General features: G+C 36.0%; 1 protein-coding gene across 1 annotated transcript; it reads right to left on the reverse strand.

Annotated features, from left to right (window-relative positions):
• On the reverse strand, window positions 1-27,121 carry LOC132698660 (uncharacterized). Its single transcript, XM_060664854.1, has 4 exons — window positions 26,917-27,121; window positions 25,799-26,604; window positions 18,525-18,674; window positions 1-156 (listed from the first exon to the last, which is right to left on the reverse strand). Exons 1-4 carry the CDS (start codon window positions 27,119-27,121, stop codon window positions 1-3), a joined length of 1,317 nt encoding a protein of 438 aa, XP_060520837.1.

The raw sequence follows: 27,121 nt of genomic DNA on the forward strand, positions 1-27,121 counted from the left end.
TTAGCTCTGCATGATGGGCACGTTCTGCGGATAACCTGTAGAGCAGCGAACAGCGCAGATCCACTGCCGCGGCTCGTAGAGTGCTACGAAGTGATTCACGTAGCACCTTTTCTGTTCAACGCAGCAGAGGAGGTGACGGAGACCCTTGGACTGCTGCTAAAATCTCAAGTTAATATTACCGAACAACTAACACAGAAACGGAGAAGCGTAGCATATCACTTCTAGGGAAAGTTGACGTTTGTTTTTTTGAAGTCTTCCAACACCTTACTTACTGAGAGTTTTCGGGTGATCTGCCAGGACAGACTCCTCAAAATCTTAGTCTACCATAGTCAACTTTTCAACGTACTTGACACTAGACGTCTTGCGTGCCATCCTCCCAATTCCCGTCGTGACACTGTTTATCTTATTATCACTTAAGGCACACTATTACGATATAGACCAAATAGTGCGTAATGAATGCCTTCCAATTATACACCAGATAATGGCAAATTCGCACTATGAACATATCTGATGGGTAAACTTTTTAGATTGTACGCGAAAGAAAGCACCAGACTAATGGTCCCGATAATTAGTGTTCTGGGAGGTAAGAGTGACGACATGAACATTTGTCTCTTAGGCTGTTGATTCGAAGGAGTTTTTCCGGCAGCTGCTAACCAATTGGACGTATTTAAGGAGTCACAAAACGTATTTTTAAAAGAGCATAAAAAGTCGTCGTGGTCAGGTTGATTCAAAAACCTAAAAAATATATTATTAATACATATAGGTCTACTTTTTTAGTTTAGACTTTTTAACTTCATTAAGTTGCTAAAAACTACCCTAGCTTTGTTTAATATCCAAGTTTCAGTTTTATGTTCAAATGGTTTCAATTTCTCTCTTTTTCGAATTCTTTCAATCAGCATATTGTAGAATCTATCAGAATAGTATTTGTATTTGTATAACTAACTTTTCACCATGCGTTTTTAAAGAGGATATCATTTTCTTTGTTTTTTGTTTCAGTATGAGGGTTTTTTTAGTTTTACTGCTAATTTGGCTTTCATTATGCATTTTAGAGTTTGAAAGTATTTATAAAAGCATGTGTTGGATAACAAATAATTTTAATGAACCATATAGAAAATGGCATATCTTTAGTTTTTTTCAGTTTAAGGTTATCTTTAGCTGAAACTAGCGTTGCAAGATATCGACGTCCGCCTCTATCAAATTCATCCCACGATACAAAAGTCGGCAATTTTATCCACAAAACTGATGATTCAAATTCAAGATGCCATTTACGTATAGCGTAAAAAGTGTATATAAAATTTAATAATAAACTTGATGACAAAATGTGTCTTCTTACAGCCATGGTGGTAAATTCATCAGGCAAAACTTTCTCAATACTTACAAAATGTTCACCTAAAACGTATCACTCTGTGAATATCACCAAAATACACAAATCTCCTGATGAGTAATAAGCGCTAAAAATTTATTATAGATACTTTTAAATCAATTGAAATATTGAAATTTGAAACGTCTTGTATAGGGTTCAAAAATAGCATTCGAGCAGTCTCGCACCGAAGTGATTTAAAATTTAGATTATGGTTTCCCGAAAAAGCAGAAGTTGTCGCCACTTAATTGGCCATTTGCATTTGTCGCGGTCCGCGATAGCTGTCGAAAAAAGTCGCTCAGACCAATCAGTTGAGAGACGTTTTTAATTAATTTCACGTCGAAAGATCGCCTTCGGCTCACATTTCAAACTTTAATATTAATCCTATATAATCGAATCCCGTGCGGACAAGAAATTAAAAAAATTCGTTTTGTGTCGCACTAAAAAATTAAAACCCGTTGCGTAACAAAATTCCAAAACCGGCCGCACTCACGTATATTATTCAGGGCCAATATAATCCGTAAATTAACAATTCACAACGGATTTCACAATTTACTAAATTCGCGCAAGCCAAATTGACGTTGCTTTTAGGATTAACGTTGTCGAATGATTATTTATTTTCGAAAATTATTTTAAACGCGCAGCGCGCTGCGAGCGATAATGTAACGTAATATTTGCGTCCCGCATAATATTACGAAATTACAAACATATCGAACACTCCACGAGCTGAAACTGTCTGACGCATTATCTGCTAGAAACCAATAGAGTGAATTATAAAAAAATATGAAAGTTCAAAACTTGCCAATTTTTTTTATCATTGTATCAAGTAGGCTATGAAACTCTTACAAAAGTTGTTGTTGTTGGCAGTATAAGAATCAGGGATATGCTCTTTATGTTATTAAGTGGTTATTAATTAATTTTATCAAGAAGTTAGCTTTTGTAACGATTGTTGTTCGCGAATAAAAAATATTATGTGATGAATAAAGTTCAAGCAGGAAAGTCAATAATTCTTTTGAGACATTTGTTTGCTGTCATGCAAGAAAATATCGGAATGTTTTCCATATTTTCGATGTCTACTTTCCTTCCTTGATCTTATGAATTATCAATAATAGTTTATTATGCAACAAGTGTAGTAAATGTCATTTGATTCACGGGTTTTTTATAAACGAGTGAGTTAAAAAGTTTACCGAACGTGTTGCATACTATACTTTTTCTAGGACCGTTAGTTTTTGGATACATTTTCGCAAAACAACACAAATACATTCACTGACATGACCGTCAGAATTGACAAACGTGAGAAATATCTCCGAAAACATCCCATTGCTCCCAAGCCCGTGCCGCAAAATCTATGTATTTTAGATATTTTACAGACGGGAGTAGGAAATAGTATATCATGCAACATGTGCAGTAAACGGCATTTGACTCACGAGTTTATTTGACACGAGCGGGGCGAGTTTTTATTAAACGAGTGAGTTAAAAAGTTTAGCGAACGTGTTGCATACAATATTTTTTCTACGACCGTTAGTTTTTGTGAACATTTTTGCAAAACAACACTAGTACATTCATTGACATGACCGTCAGAATTGATAAACGTCAAAACTCAAGGCGTGCTCCCAAACCCGTGCGCTAAAATCCCGGAAATCTCCGAAGTGGCTCGGATCCGTGGGAAACGAAACTAACGTGGTAAAGTGACGCTTCTCGCACGCTAGATCGGTGGGTGTGTAATTAGGTATTTTACAGACGGGAGTAGGAAAATGAAATTACGTATTATTTACGAAATTGCTAGTAAAGCGGCTAGTCGAAAATCCAAAAAGTATCATTTTGCGAAACGTGGCAAAACGATCATTACCAAGAAAAATAGTGAATGGGAAAAAGTTTAAATAGGTAATAAGCAACTCAACTATGATGGTTTAAACATAACCAGAATTCTGAAGATGATAGCTAATAAGTTCGAACCCGTGCATCATAGACCCATATATCGTTGAATTTGTCTTGAAAAATGCAATAAAATAAATAAATAAAAAAATAAAATAAAATAATAAAATAATTAGAATAAATAAAAATAAGAAAAATGTAACTTTGTTTTACCACCCTGTATATAAAAAAGTGACGATTGGGAAAATAAAAAAATAGGGGTCATTTTAACAGAAACAACTTTTGCATTTGATTTTTTTTTTAACACCCGTATGTTTCGAGATAAGGTATAGGCCCCTCTTAAACGAGCAACCCTGTACATTAATACAAGAGGGTCAAGGAAATCGGGAAAATGCAAACATTGTTCATAGGAGTCTATGTGCTGTGCAAAATATATACCAACGCTACGAGGAAACTGACTTCATCAATGGAAGACCAGGGAATAGAACAGCTTCTGCTGTTTGGCTTCGAAATCAACTTCAAGCGGTTAGAAATGCTAATGTTGGCAAATGAACTGTTAGAAGGAGGCTATGCTAATGGATTATCTTGTCGAAGAATAGCTACCGGGCCGCCATTGCTTAGCTTTTGCCCGAAATGAATCCCGTTTTTGCCTCACAGAGTGTCGGAGAGTATAGAGGAGAAACGGACAAAGATATGCACCAGGTTGTATTGATGAAAGACGTCCACATGGTGGTGGTTCGGTCATGGTTTCTGCGGATATCAGTTTTGAAGCAATCACAGACTTGGTTTTATACAGAATGGCTTTCTGACAATTCATAGATACATTACGGAAATCCTGAATGATTAAGTTATGCCTTTAATGATCACTATGGGGAAGATGGCGTTTTAATGCACGATAATGCTGGCAGTCATGTGTGGTATGACATGGAACGACGTATTCGTTCGTTTCGCAGCTCTAAGAACTGCCCAAGAGCCGAGAGAGTTGCTAATGCAGGAATGGTACAACATCGACCAAAACGTAATCCGAAATTTAATTCAAAGCATGCCTAGTCGATTATATCGGTTATAAACGCAATAGGCGGGAATACGTTATTAATTTTCAGGTTTTCTCAATATTGTTATTTGTAAATCGTTTCTTTAATTACAAATGAAGATTAATTGGGCTTTGTTGATAATTGACATTTTCTGTTTTCGGACAAAATCTTGAAAACCAAATAGACCAGGATAGATAATTTACCACATACTAGATGGACGATTCGATGATAAATTTAGTTTCCTTTGTTTCCAGTTTAAAAACCAACGTTTCATTTATATACGATAACTTTTTCTTAAAAAAGCGACTGTTTATTAAAAATTAAATATGTTATTAGTTAACAATTGAACAAAAAGTGCTCATTAGGCGTATTTTGCCTATTTTGGCTACGAAGAATTGTTACAACTCGTCGCATGATTCGTTAATAGGGAAAAGTGTTTTATTAAAAGCCGGTAAACGGAATGGTGAAACTTCAAATTTCATTTTTAAAAATTGTTACAGACTTTTGTCTCTTTTTGCATTTTTGTATTCAGGAGATCATTCTATGTAGGATAGGATGATTTTTCTCTTTTTTTTTTTTTTAAATTTTCGTTTAATTTTTGAAAATTGTGTCTAACAGGCTGACTATCATAAATACTATTTACCAGATCACCTGATCATGTGGAAAATTGTAAAAGAAATTATTCTTTACTTGTCCAAACAAATTGAGAAACATCAAATTCCTTGAGAAAAATTGTTACAGACTTCTTGCATCCTAATTTGTTCCGTTTTCACATTTTTTTCCTTTTTAAACCTTCCGATATATTCGAGTCGAAATGGATACGTCGTTGAGAAACGATGGCACTTTAATAGGGATGAATTTTTAATTTCGTTTTCCGAAAAACGTCGAGAATTTTGATGCTCACTTAAAACCGGTCGGGGGGTGTGGAGGAGGACCCTCCCGCACTAAGGTACGGGAGTGCGTGATAAGTTAGGGAAAATTACTGCGAAACCGGCCGAGATAAAAGCGAGAGCGCGGAGTCGTTAGCTAAAGTACCGAAATTAGGCGAGTGGGCGATATAAAACGGGATTTACTTGAATAAATTCGGGATTTTAGCCTAGCGACTCCGCCCGGCCTAATTAAAGTCAATTTCGTGCTCCGCACGACCCGATTTCCATCGCCGAATGTGATTTTATCGCCGTCTGTTATTGGCGAAACGACACGTCAACGCAAGGTCCCAGAAATATGATTTTTGCGAAAGTACGCCCTCGTTTTTCTACCGGTAATTTATTTAAAGTTTAATCAAGTTAAAACGCGAAACTCCGTATAAAACTGAATTAATCAGTCCGACAAACGGGCGAGGAGAGTTTCGGGTCCGTCCTCTCAGGAGATAACTTAAAATTTATCCGAGAGCCAGATGAAAATTTTGTTTAAGCTTTATTTTACGCGAGATGAATTGCAGAAATAAACGATCGCCTAGTTCCTGGAGCAGGCGCAAATTGGAGCTGATTACGATTTTAACTAGGTTGAACGCAGAGTACAAAGTACAAAAAAACAGTTATTTATAAAAAAAATTAATTAACCCGAAGTCGCATTGATAAATTCAAAAAGATCCATTCAACAGGAGAGACGAGCATCTATTAAACTGACTATCTAATAGACATAAATTTGTGAAAAGGAAAATCTTATTTCAAAGTTTAATTCCTTCTATACCGGGTGACACAAGAACATAACTTTCAAACGGCTTGAGTTAATATAGGCTGATTGTCCAATTTTTTTACAATATGTAGCACTTCCGGTTTGAGCGGAAACGGCAGTAACTTTTGAATGTTGAATGGCACAACCTACATCTTTTTGCATTTTTGGGTTCTGGAGATTATTCTACGTAGGACAGGACTCAGTTCACGGGTTCGGGAGGGATGGGATGTTTTCGGTAGATTTTAGCCACAGATGATATTTTGACATTTGTCGGTTCTGACGATCACTTCACATTTCATTCTATAAATGTATTCTTTTTGTTTTCGAAAAGTGTACCCAAAAACTAATTTTAGTAATTTTAGTAATTGCTATGCTTAAAGAAATAGACCAGTTATTTGTACTTATGTTCCGTAGATTTATTGATGTATTATCTATAAAGTTAGAGAAAGAATACTTGTAACGAGCTTGGCCAATGCTTGGGTTCTCGACGAGTGGAAAGTGCTCGTCCCAATTAGTCTTTGCGTGCATTTCTTAACTAATTCCCCACGCTAGAGGAGCACGCCGTTAAACGCGAAATAAGCTGACTATTATATTCCGTTTGTAACTCGAAAGTGTCCATCCGCTTAGCCGAGCGGTCCTCGAAACAAAGGACAGAAACGAGACTCGGGCCGCGGAGACACCGCGGCAAATACCCCAAACTCTGAAACTTGAATTGTCGCTGAAACTGAGATAATCCGACCAAACGATATGTTTGTGATAATGACGTTGTTTGTCATAATGTGCGACGTCTTTTTAAGCCCTAGTCGATAGAGAAGAGAATCACGGTTCTGTGGTAAAAGTACTACCGACGAACACTATTTCGACTGGTTAAGGCAATACGAATTGTTTCATATTAATTCTTAATTTTTCTACCTGTTTGACTTTTGAAATCATTATAACGCTTTAATGTTCTTTGATTAGGTTGGTTGATAATGAAAATCACTATGTAGAATAGAATAGAAAAATTCTTGCGTTGTATATGGTATTGTAAATGTAATTAGCAAAACAATTTTTTTTGACTAAATAAAGAATTTAATTTGATATGTAAAAAGTAACTGATCTAGTTCTTATTTTAAAAAAATATGTAAATAAAGTATTTCCAAATAATAACGAAAATTCTTAATTTGATTTTCTCATTTGCATCGTCATGTTTATTTTTTGATTATCTATCCACAAAAGTTTCAGGGGAAAATTTTAAATTTTTCCGTTTTTCAAGAAATTGATAAATGTGCATATTTAGGTTAATACTGCTGTTTAAATTTTTTGAAACAAGGCTCCCGACAAAATACAGACTGCTATTTTCTGACCAATATAATTTTTTTGTAATTATATCAGTTAATAAAGTAATTAAACAACTAGAAAACAGTCTCAAATACTAGCCGCCTTTTTCTATTGTAAAATTTGTTTTACCTTTCCATCTCGCCGTTCAATTTAGTGGAGATTTTTACCAGCATTCGTACTGTGGCGTCAGAAAAGAAAGAGAAAATTAATAAAATGAGTGACGAATAAAATAATAATAATAGGGGCTTTAAACCAAACTTCCGACTACAGTGTTCATAACATACTACTCGGAGAGCTTGTTTAGCAGTTTACACTGGAACTGCAAATATTTTAAACTACATATATTTTTATAATCCAGCTTAACTGCAATATTGTTATTTATTTTCCAATTGTTACACGGCTTTCCTCTTTTAACTGCTTGTCAACATCCAATTGTAACCAATAACTACTAGAAGTTTTGTTGTTTTATGATATTATAGTAGGTAAGTAAGTTGATGTAATTATCATTCTTTTTCTTTTTTTATTTGCTATTTATTGTGTTTAAATAAATGGAGAAAAATTAGAAGTCACATAACTCTGTTTTTTAATAGTTTTCTCTATTATTATCCGATGTATTCCAAATACAATAAAGTATTACAAATACCTTAGGCGGTGGTCTTTGAAAATATTCTCTCGGTTCCGACATTGCCAGTTCTACTTAAAATTCATAGCATCTTGGCAATTTTAAATTCAACACCTTGTATGCGATGTAACGATATTTCAACCATAACTTGATTTATTGAAAAATGTTGAAAAACAAGGCTTACAAATAATTGGTGTTAAAAAAATAGCCTCAATTTAAGGGTAGATCTTTCGGATGCGTGAAAATCCGGTTTAAACGGGTCATAAGCGCAAGCCTCGCCTTTCCAGTGAAAGCACGTCAAAATCGTCGCACGCCAAGCGCCATTTTTAATAAATAATAAATTAGGAAGCAGTTAGCGATTAAATCCAATTAAAAAGTTGGCAACCAGCGCGTCCGCGCGGGGTTTAAGAGATTAAAAATGCATTTTTCATAGCGTTTTTGCCCAGCCAAATTGATTTAGTAGTACCGTGCATTATATCTCACCGACAAAAATACGAAATTATTATTTCAGTTTAAATTAAAAATAAATCAAAATAAGTCTCAAAATCGATGCCAATATCTAAGTTATTTTTTGCTCGAGAGCAAATAAAATTGACGAAAAGAAACACCTTGCCTTATGACCAAAAGACTTCATATTTTATTTCACTCAGGTTCATACTTACGTCAAACAACCCTCGCCTTTTTTAACAAATGCAAAAGTTTAAAAACAATTTTTAGAGCTTCAGAAATTAAATTTGCAAGAAAATATTTTAACTACCAACTCTCGTGAAAGTATGTATGAATAGGGCCATCGTAGGTTACGCAAAATTGACTTATTGTAGTGAATTATATCCATATATTCCAAAGTATGATGAACTCTACGCGTCCGCGAAAGTTAGCCCGTCTATGAATTTTATTACGATGTATTTTGCTGACAGCACGTCCTAAATAAAATACGAAACTAATTTAGTTTGGTCCGTGTAGGCTAACAAAGGCTCCAAATCACGGCGCGTACGTTAAAACGAGCTTCAAAAACAAGTGAACGCATCTCAAAACTGGTCGTTGTTTCATCCCCGCGCGGCCATCCCGCTGGTTTAAAGAGCTCTTCCGGGACCAGACCAGACACGGTTTAATTAAAATTTAATCCGGCATATAGCAAAATAAATTAATAAATAAGCGGCAAGCGATTCTAGGAGTGTATGTGTATACGGTAAATACATCGTTATTATCAATTATTTTTAAAATTAGCTGATGCAGTAACATTATCTAGTGACATCGTTCATGCTTCTCAGTATTTTTTATATACTCTTTGAGACGAAAGTGTCTTTTTTGACGCGTTTGCAGTTCGTCACTGGTTTTTGGTGTCGGATGCGGGGGTTATTCTAATGCCGGTAGGCCAACTGGCTAGGAATCAACTAAATTGTAAATATTGTGTGGTGGTGGTAATATGTTATCTTTTTAAATATTTGCGATATGTAATTTTAATAAATTGCTTATTATGAAAAAGAAACATTTATATACTTTTCAATAGAAAGTAATTGTAGTAAACAAACACAATCCTATTTCGGCATCAATATTGGGAAAAACAAGAAGAAGAGTCCAATTACAAAATTGATTAAACAAGTAGGTTAAGAGATTCACTGTTCTAATGGTATTTTTCATATATTTAATTTCAGTACAACAAACGTAAAATATTTGCAACTCAACTACTTGATTATTTATTAACTTAATGACCACGCAATGTAATAATTCATAAACCCTTTTTTTTCTAAAGTGTTTGTGATGCGTTCGCTAATATTAGCCATATTAAAGGTCAGTTTTATACCTTAAACTATAGATTAGTACAATACTAGTTTTGTAGATCACTCTCAACTTCAATCTTAATATTAAACTCCCAACTAGTGGTTTGAGTTCCAGGTAAACTTTAAACTATAGATTCTGGTCTACGCAAAATGCTAAAATTACTCGTTCGTGTTGGTTATAACCTAACTTTAATTTTTAATTTTTGTTTATATTCTGCTTGCATATTTTCCGATATATTTTTTTGCTGATGCCGAGATTAATTAAAAAATCATACCGAGGAAGTACAATCGGTGAAATATGGGATATTTTAATGAATTCTTGGATAATGATGAAGACGAACATATCTATATATATATGGATATCGTTAATACTAAGGAGTATAAATCTGAGATCCGAAGATAAAGCTAAAGTTCAGTGAACCTCCGTTCAAATTTCGACAAAAACTGGCGTTTTAACAGCACATATAAAATTAGTGGTGTAGCAAACGAAAATTTCCCAACTTTAATTCAGTTGTCAGCTAGCGGTATGTACCCTTAAAAACCAACCGTCCGACGCCGCTGGACGGCTATGAACTAAAATGGGGCGCTCGGTAGTTTAGATAAAATAAAGGTACGCGTGACGTAGGTGACCGTAAAAGGCTGCCTGCCGCGTTCCGATTACCGTCAACTCCGAGGTTGTCGATAACACGCGACACAAAGGCAGGTTTTATCTACCGGCGCATCGTCGAGTTGCCGCTGGTCAATTTGGTTCAACGTATTAAACGTTTTTCGACGCGAAAACTGCCTACAAAGCGTTCGTAGTTCCCTTTCTAGACACACGCCGTTCGAGCAACGTATATCGCCACTAATGGATCATTAGTTTGGAACCCATTTTTCCTGTCGATCCCGCGCTTTTGTGCTTCCCGAAAAAACGGGCAAAGGTTGGCGGCGATGTCTGTTGCGCGTCAAACGATTTCCCTTTTCCGCATAAGGTCCCGATCCCCGACATATTTTGCCGTCTTATTCTCCCTAATTCTTTTCGTGGGAAGGATTTCTGTTAACGTCGTCGTGGCTATTTTTGGAATAGAAATAATAAGAGCTAGTGACGTAAAAGTATACGCGGTTTAAGTAAAAAACTGGAATAGGTGTGTGTTAGAAAAGCGAGAAAAATTTTGCAGTAGCAAAAAATGAATGAGGATTCTTGTCTTTAGAGCATGGAGTAGAAATGTTATTAATTCAAATAAGCCCAAAAATACACAAGATTTACCTAAGTTTAAGTCGTATTTAACCAACATTTTTAATATCTTCAAAAAAGAAAAAAATTAATGTTTTTGATAACTAGAAAATATTTTCTCAGCCAAAAGCAGTGCGAAATATGTCACAACTAGTACAAAGAACAATAAACGATGGAAATTATTTGAAAATACCCGTTAACAATTTATTTAACCCCAAAAAAACGATTGGGGAATATAAAACAAATATGTCAAAGAAAAATACACATTACTAACCGTCTTCCTCTAAATAAGACTTGCACCACAAAATTGATATTGGTTGCTTTACCACAACTGTTCCGATTAGGTCTAGTTTACTGCGTAAAAAGTAGCAATTCATTTTCCTCTGTCTAAACGCCCCGTCCAAATCCTAATAAGCTGGGATTGCTTTTTTTATTTTCATATTCTTAAATGTAATAATTTCGGATATTGATTTACCGGGCATCTGTGCAATTCCAGTCGCATTTTAATGGTAGCAAAGCCGTGGCTGTTTATCCCGAATACTTTGTGTCATACTATTAATTTTGTAGTATCCGATTGGCCTCTATAAAGATATGTAACCACCGCTTCCCCTTCACTTTATTGTCCAAAACATCTATTGGTCTTCCCTTGATCAGTTTTGTTTGTTTGTTTTTACAAGGTGTTACAGAAGTAGTAGACCCGCTAATAATAGAATATATGAAATAATGGCGACTTTGGTATACCCCTTGCCATCTGAACTCTTTGAATTCAAAATGCAATATTTCCAAGTTATTTGTTTTCAATTGATATTCATTAATACTTACAATTAATAATTATTTTTAAAATCATGCCCCTATCTTTGTGAGCCCCTCTTTTTGCTATACAATCAAGCAACCTTAACTGGTAAATATCCTGGACTTTGGAAAATTGCCCAAGTCGTACCCATTTTTAAATCCAATGATAAGAGTAATGTAGCTAATTACAGACCGATCTCTCTCTCTTGTTGTTTGAGTCACTCGTTTTTGGAGCAATTATTCTTTATTGTTAAGGGGCGTATTGACCCGAACCAGCACGGATTTGGTACCATTTCTTAAGTCAGTGAGTGACAATATGGACAGGGGTTCGAGACTTGTGAAGTTTACACCGATTTCTCCAAAGTTTTTGGTAAAATACTGTAAAAATTTTTTACAGTCTTGTCAGACCCGTGTTGGAATATGCTACGCCAGTATGGAATCAAGTGTATTTTAAATATATCGAACGGCTGGAGAGTGTACAACGAAAATTTGTGAATGCTCTAAATTATATATTTAATATACAGAGACATTTTTTTTAATATAGTGAAAACCTTCATTTCTATTTTATGCAGACTTTGGAAAATCATAGAACAAATTTTGATTTGGAAACAATTTGATTGAATCTCCTACATTCTTCGAAACAGGCAAACTTTCGCTGTATCTAAATATCATTCAAACTACTCTTCTAACTCCCGTACTTATAACAGGGTAGAGAACGCGTTTCTGGATCTTGGTCTTTTTACTCTAAGCTTTGAAGCCTTAAAATGGTAGTCCAATTAACATAGTGTAATCAAAAGCTGTAATTAGTTACTAATAAGATTTAGCTGGTAAAAAATAATTTAAACTAGTCCACTGACCAAATATCTCTTTTGTGACATTTTGTGATTTCTTTTATTGGAAAGCTGCGCCTGTCTGTCGGAAAGACTTGTTTATAAATTAATAATAAATAATCATATTCTTATCTAAACACAATAATTTTTAGCAAAATAATTAATAAAAACAATACGAATTTATATTTTTTACAATTTTTGTTTGATTCGATTAAAAGATACGACTTAAATATCTTAGATTAAATAAAAACATAACTTACAATCAATCTAATTATTACAATGGAACTATTAACACATATTCATTTTAAGAAGTTAACTTTGTCATCTTGTATAATGAAAACAAAGCCAAATGCAAAGTTGCATAAGCAAAGTCCTATTATTTAAGTCAAAAAATATATGGTGGGTGGAAACATTCTGTTTTTCAAATTTCAAACAATTTTTTCCAAAGCGTCTCCTCTGTTAACTTTGTCGGTTCTTAATGGAATTTGGAATGGAAATCTTTTTTTTTAATTTAAAAGAAGAAATACGAAAGTGTGCACAATTCTTGTTTTGTCTGCGGTGAAGGACTTTTATTCTCAAGAGCAAGTAGGTATAATTTTTCAGTTCCCATGCTTTTGTCATTAAATATGGTAATGAGAAATTCCGAAAAACTATGTGATGAACTAACCAAAACTAAGTGATAAGGTGAATTACAAACTATATTTTTCATTTAATTTTATGATTGTGTACGTAGGTAGGTAGTACGTAAACATAAAAATCTTCTAATTATGCATGATTCTTTTTTTTTTAGAAAATTAAATCTGGATAACCTTAAAAGATATATCTGTCAACTCCTCCATTTATGACAAATATAGAACACTTGGACTTGCACTTTGCAAAATGGAGTTCATTTTGAATATTTGTAAAAGCCTTTCCATTGGTGGCATGAAATATGGCTACGAAGCAACGAAACCAATTTTTGTGTTCAAATTAAAGTGTTAAGGCAATGACTCCGAAACGGACTGAGAAGGAAATAACGTCGCCACGATTACCGCAAAAATTTGAGATTATTTCATAAACTAATTAAAATTTAATTAAACGAGGATTCGAACCGGCAAAGTTTGTCGAGCCCGACGATATTTTTTAATTGCAAAAATTAATTACGACGCTATGACGGAAGATAGGAAGATAATTACCACTTACATCTGGGCGGGGCCTGGCGGGGACGGGGGAGGCAAGCACCCGTTTTAAAATCCCGGAGACAACCCGCGAGAGCATATGGTTCGAGGCCCCACGTTTTCCCTGTTAACGTCGTCTCCCGACCGATGTATTTAATGGCCGAACGGGTCCGTGCTTTGAATAACAATTATTGCGTTTAAATTGGCGAAGAAAAGGTTCGGCAGAGGAAAAACCTTGCCAGGGATCTCTTTTATCCGAAAGCTACGATCCCAGGTAGAGAGGTTTGCGTTATCGGGAGCCATTTAACCGCAGGAGGGATAGGTAATGTTTCCAGCCGGCAGAATCAGACATCGTGTTGGAAGGACGATGCCAGATTTACGTGCGCATCCCTGAAGAATTCCCAGTAGAGAGAAATCTATGCATCACAGCTTTTTCTTTTATTGTGCGATTATCATATGCTTATATATATTACAGTTTCCGTCTGGTATTATCATAGAAGTCAGCCTACAAAATTATATTACTACCATAAATAAAAGAAAATTCCGAAAAGTGTAGATAGCCAGAAAATACAAAATTAGTAATCATAATCATAATAATATACCCATAAGCATGCAAATGTGAAATTTAAAACAGGAAAAACATGTTTTTATAAGAAAATCAATAAATAAAACTGCTCTTATTTTAAGCTCTCAAAAGGTCAGCTAGGTTTACCAATTTCACATTAAAGCTTTAATTAGAAACTTAAGAGGTACAACAAAATAAATCAAATTTGAAAAACTAAGAAGAAAAGTGTGCACAATAAAGTTGACATGTATTTATATGCATATACATATATGCATATAAATACAATAACATATTAAAAATATCACATAAACGACATTTTTTAATTACTTAGATATTTTTTTTAAATAGGAATACGTAACAAAGAATTTAGTCATGCGTGTCTTGTTTTTTAGTATTTTGTACTTAATATCAAAACGAGTTCCACGAAATGAACGCTCTTCCTACAAGGAATTTTTTGCAATGATTATAAGTGCTTTCCAGTTTTAAGTAATATATGAAAACAACCAGAAAAATGAAATTCTTCTCGTTATTAAACCATTTTAAATCTCTTCTTTTAAGGTATTTTCTTCTGTACATTTTGTAATTTACTTTAAGTGAAAACAGCCACACAAATTTACTTTTATTCAAATGACTTAGAACCTTAGAACCTTCATAGGAAGATTTTCTAACTTAAAGTTCAGAGTGTCTTTACTTTTGTAGATATTGCAGAGCCTTTGTTTGATTGCCAGTAATTCTTGCTGGGAAAGGTTGCTGGTGGGTGGTCGAGCCTTTCGCAGAATGTTCGCTGACTCAATTCGGATTTCTTCCGCTTCCTCATCAGGAAGAGTTCTGATGGCAGCTTCGGTGCTGGCTATAATTTCCTCAATCGGCACATGTCACACACATTTGAATTCAGAGGAAGACATCATTATCCTACCTGCTGACAAGGGTAACGTCACAGTCGTTATAAAAACCGACAACTATAAACGCAAAATTCAAGATATGCTTGATTCGTCAAGCTACCGAAAATTGAGTAGGGACCCAACACAAGCAAAACTCCTGAATATCAACAAACTAATCCTCATAAGAACAGAAGCTATATAACCACGACTCGATGGCTTGCCGAAAATCCATAAGATTGATGTTCCACTAAGACCAATGGTAAGTGCACCTGGATCACCCACGTACAGCCTAGCCAAACACTTCGCATCATTGCTCCAACCCCACGTAGGAAATTCGGAGTCTTATGTCAAGGACTCAACACACTTTATCAGCAAAATTCAGGACATAATTCTCCAGTCAGATGACATCCTTGTCAGTTTTGATGTTGTGTCTTTATTCACAAAGGTCCCAGTGAAAGAATCTTTAGACCTGATCGCAAGAATCTTCCCAGATGACATTGTCAAGCTTTTCCAGGCTTGCCTAACGGGCAGTTACTTCTTATGGCATGGCGACTTCTACATACAGACGGATGGGGTAGCTATGGGAAGTCCACTTAGCCCGGTGTTAGCCAACTACATTATCGAGAAATTCGAGCAGAAAGCGATCAGCTCGTCTGAATACAAACCATCAAAATGGCTCCGATACGTGGATGACACCCTTGTAATTTGGAGTCATGGAAGAGATAGACTTGATCGTTTCCTGGACCACCTAAACGCTCAACATCCAAGAATAAAATTTACCATGGAGACAGAACACAATCAGCTAATAGCGTTTCTGGATGTTCTAATAAAAAGATGTAGTGGGAAACCAAGCCACACAGTGTACCGCAAGGCGACCCACACAGACAGGTACCTACATGCCTTATCCAACCATCACCCAAGCCAAAAAAGAGGAATCATTACAACCTTAACAGAACGTGCCCGGAGGATCTGTGATCCACAACACCTGGAAGCAGAACTAGATCACCTCAAAGAAGCCTTCCAATTAAATGCATACAGGATATCTGATATCGATAAGGCTATGAGGCCCAGAACTGCCTCACGACAGGACCCGGGTGAACAACTAACGGTTGCGAGTGCTTATCTACCTTTTATTCCTCGAGTGACAGACAGGATCGGAAAAATATTAAAAAAGCATAATATTAACACAATATTTAAACCAACAAGGAAAATACAACAAACGCTAAGATCAGCCAAGGACAAGAGAGATCCACTGTCAGCCGCCGGGGTCTACCGCATACTATGCACGTGTGGAAAGGTGTACGTTGGAACGACAAAAAGATCTGTCGCAACCAGGATAAAGAAACATCAGAGAAACTGCAGAATGGGACAAACGGACAAATCGGCAGTAGCGGAACACGCGCTCAGTGAAAGGGATCACAACATTCTTTTTGGGGAAGCCAGGCTTCTTGCGCCCACTTCGGCCTATCATGCCCGCCTCGTACGAGAAGCAATAGAAATCCATAAACATACAAATAATTTCAGTAGAAAAGAAGAGATACTGCAGCTCAAACAAATTTGGAACCGCATCTTAAGGAACACAAGGACAGCCCCAGTAGTCACAGCCACTCAATCCCAATCATAAATACAACTTACGGCCGGGAACGCGTCTGCATCCAACATTGGAGATGGAAGCACCTCAGAAGAAGCTAGCCGCTCGTGCTAGCGAAACGTCAGGAAGAAATTCCACTTAACGACTTACAGTTCAAACGCTGGCCACTTAATCACTAGCTTGAATATTAATGCCATTTTGTATTAACATACAAAAAATCTTAAATTATCTGCAGAGGTGCTAAGTATTTCCGGGTTTTTGAGCCGTGGTCAAGAGCGGCGATGCGGTAACGGTCGAAGTGATCTTCCGTACTGCTCTCCGATGACTGATTTGCCTAACATCTTTGATATCTGCAGAGGTTTTGTACTCAATGTCTAATGCCCTTTTTGACATGTTTTATGTTCGAGGACACGATTCGGCGAGGTAAAGGAGACGATATGAAATATCAAAAGGTCAATCAAAGATGCCAATCTAATTCTGCTGGTAGTTAAATGTAGTAAGTTTAGTAACTTTTAGTTTTCATATGGCTTCAAGTCATTATCATCATCTGACGCTTTCTATTATTAAAATGATTTCGCCAGTTTATCATTAACGTCTTTTTGCTGTGCCTCGTGTTAAAACTAAAATCCAAAATTAACCCGTCAAATTGCAGCCATCTTTAGGGGCTAAGTGTAGCAAAAGTTCATAAAAATCGTGGCCAAACCATTGCGAGGAACGCAGTCTTAAATTCTCGCATTACACCCAACCGTTTTTCATGAGATGTAAGACCATTTGGCGTAACCAAAGTTTTAATTAGCGCTAGAGTGGTATATGAATTTTTTATTTTATATTTCATGCAGAATTCTGACTTGCCGGCACTGCTCATTGTGAAAATTTGGGAAACTCATATAGTGCCATTTAATATAAATTAGGAATAATTTAATGGCACGTGGTTCCTATTCCCCCTAAGTAATACCAAACGTGCTGCGATATATCGCGGTTGTTATTTTTATCGCCCTTATAAATAAATACCTATTTAGGTTGTAAGGCCGCGCCGTTTCAGCGGTATTCAGTGACCTAGAGCTATTAAAAGGTAATATAACTCAAAATTTATTCACAAGCTGCAGATGCGTGAAATTACAAGTCTCGCGGAACACAAAAGGTGAGCGGCGTTATAAAATTATTAGAATTCGGTACTTTTAAGTCGAAATATTAGGCAAACAGGCTGCAGAGCTACGAAACGGCTCTCATGCGCTTGCGCATAAAGATTACGCCCGCAATTCTTTGGTTTTAAATAATTCTAGAGCTATTTTACATATAAGTTTCATTGTATATCGATTTCGCAATGCGCAATCATCAGTTATTGACCACTTGACTTATTTATTCTCGAATACTAAAGGTGGCTTCCCACCGGGCAGCGCCTAGATCGGAACGGGTTTCAGGCGGAACTCTTCCCACGGCGCGGCGTGTTTCTGCCCAAGTACCTTTTTAAAACAAATTAGCTGTCTACATATTTTGTGTTTACTGGTGTTCGGGGTTGGTGATTGCTAACAACTTGCTTTTGCTGATTATCAGTAATGTCGGAAGAAGAAAAAGTGTTGCCGCAGCCGCTGTCATATAAAATCGTAATGCCACCAATACTGTCTTTTAATTTATCTTGAATACGACTCCGCGAATCGTGCTGCTCGTTTTATGACGGTCACTTTTTGTATTCCATAACGCGGATTCATTTTCATATAAATTAATAAATGTGTAAGTAATTTCGTTCGTCCACTCCATATTAACGCTTAAAAAACACCAAAACAACTTGTTGTAGAGCCGCAAAAACAATGAAGGTAGCTGTCTACCCCAATAACAACAGGTCTGCACGGGCATGAACGCGCCGCGCCGGTTCGCGCCTTTGAATTTACCGACTCGCTGCGGATCCGTCGCACCTCCTCGCGCCACCTCAAGCGCGCGTTGGTGTGAGCTGGCGCGTTCGGGTCGTGGGAAGCCACCTTAAGAAAACAAAGTCCTATCGCGCACTCAAACAAGTTGAATTAGGTGCCGAATATCTTTGCCCAACATAAAACACGTTCGAATTGAATGCCTTTTGTACAAAAATCGGTTAGTAATGAGAAGTCGCAGGAGAAGTATGCGAAATTTTGCTGTGTGCGAAAGTTTTGGTTAGTTTTGGTTTGTGACCCTAGGATAGAAAACTCTAAATGTTTGCGTTCCTAATTATACAAATATTATTAATTTTTTCGAGAAAGTTTTATATCAATTACCAAACTCTTAAGAGTTTCACGCTATTAAATTTTAAACTCATAACATCTAGCAAAGGAAACAGAACTCTAAAAAAACATATTTGAAAAACTGAGAAGAAAAGCAAATTCTGATAAGGGAAATGTGAACATTTGATAAATATAGGTAAATAATATAAACGTCTTACTGTTTTTGATAATGTTTCTTTGTAAGCATTGCTTATTTATTTGTTACTCGTAAAACTAGTTTAAATTACAGCAATGTCAATTTGACGTTTGGTCCTTATAATATTTTATACTTTTTTTGTAAAACAGTCGCAAATAATAGAATGAAAGAGAAATAATAATAATAATAACATGTCTTTATTCATGTTGACAGAATATTTACAAAAACTTATAAAGTAGGTGGCGGTATTCAACAGAGTTGTTCATACAGCCACCAGATTAACCAAATAACATATAAAATATCCAAAACACAGACTAAGAGAATAACAAGATAACCAAAGTATATCATTATAACGAGAGTAATGTACGATTGTCACAGATTACTATAGTATAAGATTACTCATGTTTAATAGAACGGTAGAAAGTAAATAAATAACCTTTCATTGAAAATTGAGATCGTGGGGGCACATCTGACACTGGAAGGTAATTTATTAAAACATTTTGAGGCCTGGTACGTAAAAGAACATTGAAATAAGGTTGTACAATGCTTAGGTACCCTAAGGAGTTCACGACTACGAGTTAGTCTATTATGGGTATGGACACCTCTAACCAACTTTTCATATAAATAGATAGGTTCGCGATGGAGTAGAATTTTATATAAAAAACGGCAATTTCAAACCTTGCATAGTAAACCATCCCTAGTTAATGAAACTTTGACTGATATGATCGAATATTCGCAAACCATATGCAAACCTCAAACAAGCATTCTGCAATTTTTGGAGCGAATCTCTTTCCCTCTGAAATAAGGCCGGCCAAGAAACTGAAATACAATAATTAATATGTGACAAAACCAGAGTATCACAGAGTCTCATTCTTATGCTTGTATCAAAGACGTACTTGTGCAAATATAAGAGCTTAAGTTTGTAAAAACATTTCTGAATTACGTCAGAGACATGATCCAGAAAGCGCAAATCACAATCAATCGTTAAACCTAGATTTTTGCACTTATTAACCGGACTAATAATAGTTCCGTTTAGGTTTACTATAAAATCATTATTACTAACAATCTCCTCCCGACGCCGTCCAAATACCATCAGTTGTTTTTTTGATTCGTTAAGTTTCAATCCATGGGCGGCGGAGACTCGACTGACGATTTCAAGATCTTCATTGAGCCTTGCAGCGACTTGATCATTCGATTGGAAAGAATGATAAAGCTGAGTATCGTCCGCATATTGATGTGTCTTGCAGTGTTTGAGAAAACTAGGAAAGTCGGACGTGTATAAAGAAAAGAGTATTGGTCCCAAGATACTCCCTCGGGCTACGCCCTCTGATACAACACAAAACTTGGACGCTTCGCCAGCCAATACGACACTATGAACGCGATTTGCAAAGCAGTTTTAAAAAAAAATTAAAGTTACATCACCCAGACCAAAATATCTAAGCTTAGCAATTAAAACTTTATGAACAACGGTGTCGAAAGCCTTGCTATAGTCCAGTAGAATTAAACAAGTGTTTTCGAAGTTGTCGTGAGCTCTAAACAAATCATCCACAATTGTCAGCAGAGCGGAGGCAGTACTGTGGTTAGGACGAAAGCCTGACTGAGTGCAGGGTAGAAGCCCTCTGTTCCTCGAAAAGGACACCAACTGCCTACAGACTATAGACTCCAATACTTTCCACATTGTAGGCAGTATAGTAATAGGACGAAAGTGTGATATGTGGCTAGGAGAAGTGCGCTTGGGAACGGGCACCACACGCCCTACTTTCCAGGCTGTCGGAAAGTTACCGGTAAAGATACATTTGTTCATAATATATGTAATGTGAGGGCTCAAATATGGAATTAGATAGAGAAGCATTTTCAAATTCACACCATCAGCGCTAACAGCATTGCTCCTAAAACCCAAGATAATTTTCTCTACTTCCTCTGAGGTAACCGGTTCAAAATCTAAACGCACACCATGATCACCCAAAAATTTATTAGCATAAGTGTGTTCAATAAGCGGATCATAGCGATTACCATTAGGTTGGCTAGCATTGAAAAAGAGACTACAAAAATCTTGAGCGTTTCCAAAATCACCAGCCCCCGATTGGGGCTTTTTCGCAGTGCTAATATTAAGATATTTTAGAGTTTTCCAAAAATTCTTTTGATCATTCTGAAAAGAATATTTCAAGTAGGCTTTCTTTTCATTTTTAACTGCCATATTTACCCAGTTTCTCAACGTTTCGGAGTTGCTCTTTTTATACCTTGACAGGGCCTTGTTTCTCAGTCTCATCATCATCTTTAAATTGTCGGTGAGCCATGGTGCCGGAGCATTAGTAATTTTGGAAGTTTCTAAAGGAGCATGTTTTTCGAACAGCTTGAGAACTTTATCATTAAAGAAATCAACCATAAGATCGGTATCATCAAACAAATAAATACAGTCCCAATCAATAAGATGCAAGTCAGCTAAAAAGGTGTTATAATCGAAATGAGAGAAATCCCTAAAAGTTCAGGCACCGGAGTCATATCCAAAACTCCTGGATTACAGACCACGTCAGGTGAGGAGGATATAATTAAGTCAATCAAGGTGCGAGAGGTCTGTGTCACTCTGGTAGCCAGGTTAATATGCTGTGAGAGATTGTATTTGCTTAACAATGCTTCAAATAAATTAAAAGCCGGGTTGTCACAGTTCAAGAAATCGACGTTAAAGTCACCTCCAAAAATTGCGTAGTCAAATTGAGGTAGTACATGTGTACTTGGCAAAGGCGAAAATAACGGAAGACTTAACAACAAAAAGCAGTAAAATTCGACACCCCTGCAAGGAACGCAAAGAAAGATTCACAGGTGCACGTAAACCGGAGAACGATGTAAGTCTATGTAAAGTAGGCGTCCCAGTCGATGAAACCGTGCGCAGGTCTCCATCGGGCCGCACAGATGTAAAGTCTCGTTTGCCTACCTATAAATCCTCCAAGGAATTAATGACCAACTTTTTAATAATTTTATGAAAAAAAATATAAGCAGTTAAAAATATGCATTTAAAAAGTTCCATAATAAAAGCACCTAGACTTTTTCATTTAAATAGTTTTTAACTTGTAAGTAACTGGGTGAGTTCTCAATTGTTTTTACAAGCATATTGTACTGAGAAACCTACTTACCTTGCACTATTTTATTATTCCAAAATATCAGCATCTGGCGTAGTAACTATACTTTTGCCAAATTACATTACATCATTATCTTAGTATGAAAAGCTGTAGGTCCGATCTTACGCTTAATTAATTATTTTAATAAATGTTTCCTTAATCATATTTAATAGTTTATTTAAGTTAATAGGATGTAATTTCAATTCAATTGCAATTCTTGTCTCTGAGATTTTGACCACGTTTTTTTTTCACTGTAATCTATCGGGTGTCTTCTTTAAGGGATCTCGAAAACGATAAGAGTTACAAAGTCGGTTAAATTAGAAAAAAATTGCCTATTATGATGCCCACAGAGTTGACAAATTCTTATTTTAACTTAATTAAATGTTAATTTGAAAAGCATTTACCAAAACAAGTCAGATTTTGGAGTTTGCTTTGGCGAGTTTCACATTTAACGTTAATTATATCTGCGGTTATAGGTATATGCGGGTCTGATTAACATCACCAACAATGCGCTATTATCCCAAAGTCCATAATTCCGCAAAACTTGCGGACGCGATCGATCGATAGTCCGTCGAACGTTTTATGTTACCCTCCGATGGTATATCCCCGACGCCGACGCCGCCGGCTTGATGGTTTTCCATTTTTTTATCGTCTCACACGTCATGTCTTCATCGGCATTTGCATGCATTCGACGGCTTTGTCCGGACATTGGCAAAGCAACACCACCAAACTAAATAGACGTTTCGTTGTTAACGACGTTCGGAGATATTTCCACTAGCCAATGTAATTTCCTCAATTTAAAAAGCCGTCGGATACCGATTTGATATATTTATGCCCACGGCAATAATGTTTTTCATGTCACATTCCTCATTTCATAATAGGATAATGAACCAATATTGTCTATGGAAGTGTAAGAGATAGATTTAAATTTCCTGCACACTGATTGTGCAGTGCGAATGGTAAACTCACTGCCACCATTTATCAAATGTTTAAATAATCACTGGACCTAGGTTGAAACCTTAAAAGATATCAAAATTAATACCAGAAATAGTGATTTCCAACCGCATTTTATCAAATATCTTGTGCATCTTGTGCGATATAAGAAACCCGTAAATACAAAGAAAGGAAGTGTTTTTCACTGGTTTTCAGGTATTCAGAAATTTATAGTCCTTTATCGATGTTAAAGAAAGTGCTTTTCGAAAAAGGTATAGTCCTAAATCTCTCACGTTTCTTGGTTCAATGATTTCGATTCGTGAAAAAAAGCTTCAATGATTTGAACGCATCCCCTCCTCGCCGCTGCCTTTGTGATGGTTTGTCCTAGAGTGTATATTATCGTCCCGTTTCCTAACTTATTTTTTCTACTCCCGTCTGTAAAGTGCCTAATTACACACCGATCTAGCGTGCGGGAAGCGTCAGTTTACCACATCATTTTCGTTCCCCAATGATCTGAATAACTTCGGACATTTCCGGGATATTACCGCACGGCTTTGGGAGCAATCGAATGTTTTCGGAGATTTTAACGCACTGTTTGAATTTTGACGTAGGACCATGTTTAGGTCATTCAATGCTAGATCTGTTGATTTCCCGAGTCGGCTCCATTATTGACGCTGACTTAATGTCTGTGTTGTCCCTGCGGTTGCTATCCATTAGCCTTCCAAGGTCTTCAGCATATGAAAACCTAAATGAACGCTTGGGATACGGATAAAATCCTTCCTGCTGTCATAAATTGTTTATGGTATGTGTATTATCGTTTGCCTAACCTTTTGACCACATCTTTTGATGTCGCATTGGTCAAGCGTCAAAAATATGCTATTTGAAGTCGAATTTCACGACCGTATACAGTTAGTCATATTGATTTTTGATTGGCTTTTTAAAAAAAGATCAGGCTCTATCCGTGCCAGTCCGAATGGAGTTTCGATCAATTGCACCATGTCGTTATTTCATCTGCAGCGGAGAACTTTGGATTCATTAATATTCCTTGCGTCCCGGACAGAAAACCCTGCCGCGGACAATACGTTTTCCCCGGGCGGTTTTTCCCCCGACTTTTCGGGAAAGTTTTAAACTTAGATTAATTATACGGAATGCCGCAAAAAGCTCGTGTGTTCGACCGAACCAAACTACAGCGGTTTTCGACCCGACTAATTATTTGTTTTCCCGTTGACAGCGAAGAGGGATACAAAATGACCCCTTTTACAGGCCAATTCCGCGCTTCAATTTATGCGCGCTGTCTATTCACCTTGAAGATTAAAACAGCTTTCGATTTTTTCCGTAATCTTTCGAATAACGAAAACTTACGCGCATCTCTGTGGGTGAACTTTGCCGAACTTGAGCAAATTTTTATTTAAAATGAGACAGAGAGTAATTGGGAATATTATCTTTGTCACACTGTTGTCTTTTTGGGTAACAGGTGCTTGTGAAATCAAGAGAAACACCCTTATCCTCTTCAATACCAATTTAATGTAAAATTCTTTTTTTTTTTAATATAAAAAGGAGTCTGTATATCAGTACATGTTTCGAGCAATCAAGTGTTGATCTTCAGGTAAGGCATCCCACCCATAACAGAAACCATAAACTAATATGAAGAAACGTATATAAAAGTTAACTCTGTTTTGAACTGGGTTTAAAAGTTAAAATTTGGATAAAATTTATTAACTTTTAATTTTACTAGGGTAGGCTTTTCTTCGGTTTTGTTTAGTGGGTTAAAATGCCAACAACAGAAGAAATACCGAGGTCTTATGTAATCTGTAATAACCAGGTTATGACGTGACTATTAGGAGGAAAAGTTTGTTTTTTTCCTTTATCCTTCGGTACACTAATTTTTTGTTATATATTCTGACTAGTACGTTATCGCCTCTATTATTCTATTATTATTATGTCTTCATTATCCAAAACGCGAGAAGATCAAGAATTTAATCATAAAAAATTGTAATATCTAGGATAGTAGGCACGCTTTTATACTTAACCTTTTTTTATACAAAGAAAACAGAAACTAACAAACACACTAATCTAAACAATTATGAAACATTGGCTATCCTTATACAAGCCACATCATAACAATAAAAAAAAACGCTCTCACTATCAAAAATAAATATTTTTAACCTTTTTTTGTAATTAAGTAAGGATAAATCGTTTAAAAAATCTACTGGAGATTTGTTGATCAATTTAAGAGCTCTAGGTGAAAAATATCTTTGACATAATGCTGTGTTATGTGGGGGTAAAAGTAGCAAGTGTTTTTTTCTTGTATTAATACTATTTAGCTTCAGCCTAGAGTGGCTGCTTTCTTCAGATAATTTTTATGTAATATTTTTAAATACCAGTGCGGATCGGTTTTCGAAATATTTATTCTTTTCCAATCGCTTCTTTCCTCTCTTCTTCATTTCCTTTCCTTACAGTTTACGAAAGACGCATATATTGGACTTATCCTTATACATATATTCCACAGTAGAAAGGCTTGATTTTAAGTTTTATTTAACTAGAAATAATTAGTCAAACAGTGCTTCTCTAGTCCCTAGTCCATTCCTAAAACCGAACTGCGTATCCTCAATATCTATTTCTAACTTTTTATATGTTCTGCGATGGATGATTTTCAGAAGTACCTTAAGTATGTGACACATTAAGCTGATGGTACGATGGTCCGAGCACTGTCTTGCGTTGGTCTTTTTGGGGATAGTTATAAATGTTGATTGTAGCCACTCTTTCGGTAAAATTCCAGTTTTGTATACACTGTTGAAGAGATGTGTTAGAAGATGTATGTTATGATTGTCAATGAGTTTAAGAACTTCTGCTGGTATTTCATCCAGTCCCGTAGCTTTCCCGGTTTTCATTTCCTTGATGATGTGTTCTACTTCGTCCTTCGTTATTTCTGGTCCAATATCATCACATACATACTCACTACTTTCTTCATCTCGCTGATCTTCGTACAGTTGTTCTACATAGTTTTTCCATACTTTCAATTTTTCTTTTGTGTCCATAATAATATCTCCATTTTCATCCACCAGCAAGTTGTTATTGTAATTGCGTTTGTTGGTTAACTCTTTAATTCTCTTGTGCGCATTGAAACCATCATGTTTACTTTGTAATTTCTCGATTTCCTCACACTTTTCCCTGTGCCAGTTTTCTTTGGCTTCCCTAATTTTACTTCTGATCTTGCTTTGTAGATATCGGTATTTTTGTAGATCTTTGTTTTTGTATGTTCTTCTCTCGTCCATGAGACCTAATATTTCAGTTGTCATCCATTCCTTTCTTACCTCTGTTTTCTTACTAAGTTGTTCCTTGCATGTTTTTAGTATTTCTGTTTTAAACTGGAGCCAGTTGTTGTTAATATGTTCTTCATTATTATTTTCTATGCATTGCAAGGTTTGCAATGCCCCATTTATCTTATTTTTCACTCTTTCCCTTGTTTCTGGATTACGCAATTGATTAGTGTCAATTGTATCTTTCTTTGTTCTATGGTCAATTCTTTTTAATTTTATCCTTACTTTTGCAATTAGTGGGTTATGGTTAGAGGGTATATCTGCACCCGGATATGTTTTAACTGACATTATACCATTCCTGTATCTTTCATTGATCATTAAATAATCTATCTGGTTTCTAACTATTTTCTCTTTGCTATCTTGTGGTGATATCCATGTATATAAACGTCTATTAGGTAATTGAAAGCATGTGTTTGTGATAACCATATTTTTCTCTTGGCAGAATTGTACTAACCTTTCACCTCTGTCGTTCCTTTCCCCCAGACCGAAGTTTCCCATTAGATTATTTGTCTTTCCTTTACCAACTTTAGCATTTAGGTCACCCATTATTATTGTTACATCTTTTGCTTTGACTTGTTTCAGTATTTCGTTTATTTGTTCATAAAACATTTCTACTTCCTGATCATCTTTGTCTGCTGTTGGCGCATATACTTGGATTACGTTCAT

The sequence above is a fragment of the Cylas formicarius genome, unplaced genomic scaffold (genome assembly GCF_029955315.1).
Source record: "Cylas formicarius isolate icCylForm1 unplaced genomic scaffold, icCylForm1.1 PGA_scaffold_2__14_contigs__length_35257938, whole genome shotgun sequence".
NCBI classification, from domain to species: Eukaryota; Metazoa; Arthropoda; class Insecta; order Coleoptera; family Brentidae; genus Cylas; species Cylas formicarius.

Bases quoted from the DNA above. Each gene is read 5' to 3' on its own strand.
- LOC132698660 (XM_060664854.1), bottom strand. From the start codon at position 27,121: ATGAACGTAATCCAAGTATATGCGCCAACAGCAGACAAAGATGATCAG. The intron at 18,675-25,798 runs GTACTTCTGAAA...TGTTTTCTTAAG, and splicing joins TAATGTGTCACATACTTAAG to GTGGCTTCCCACGACCCGAA. The intron at 157-18,524 runs GTAGACAGCTAC...TTGAGATTTTAG, and splicing joins GCAGACCTGTTGTTATTGGG to CAGCAGTCCAAGGGTCTCCG.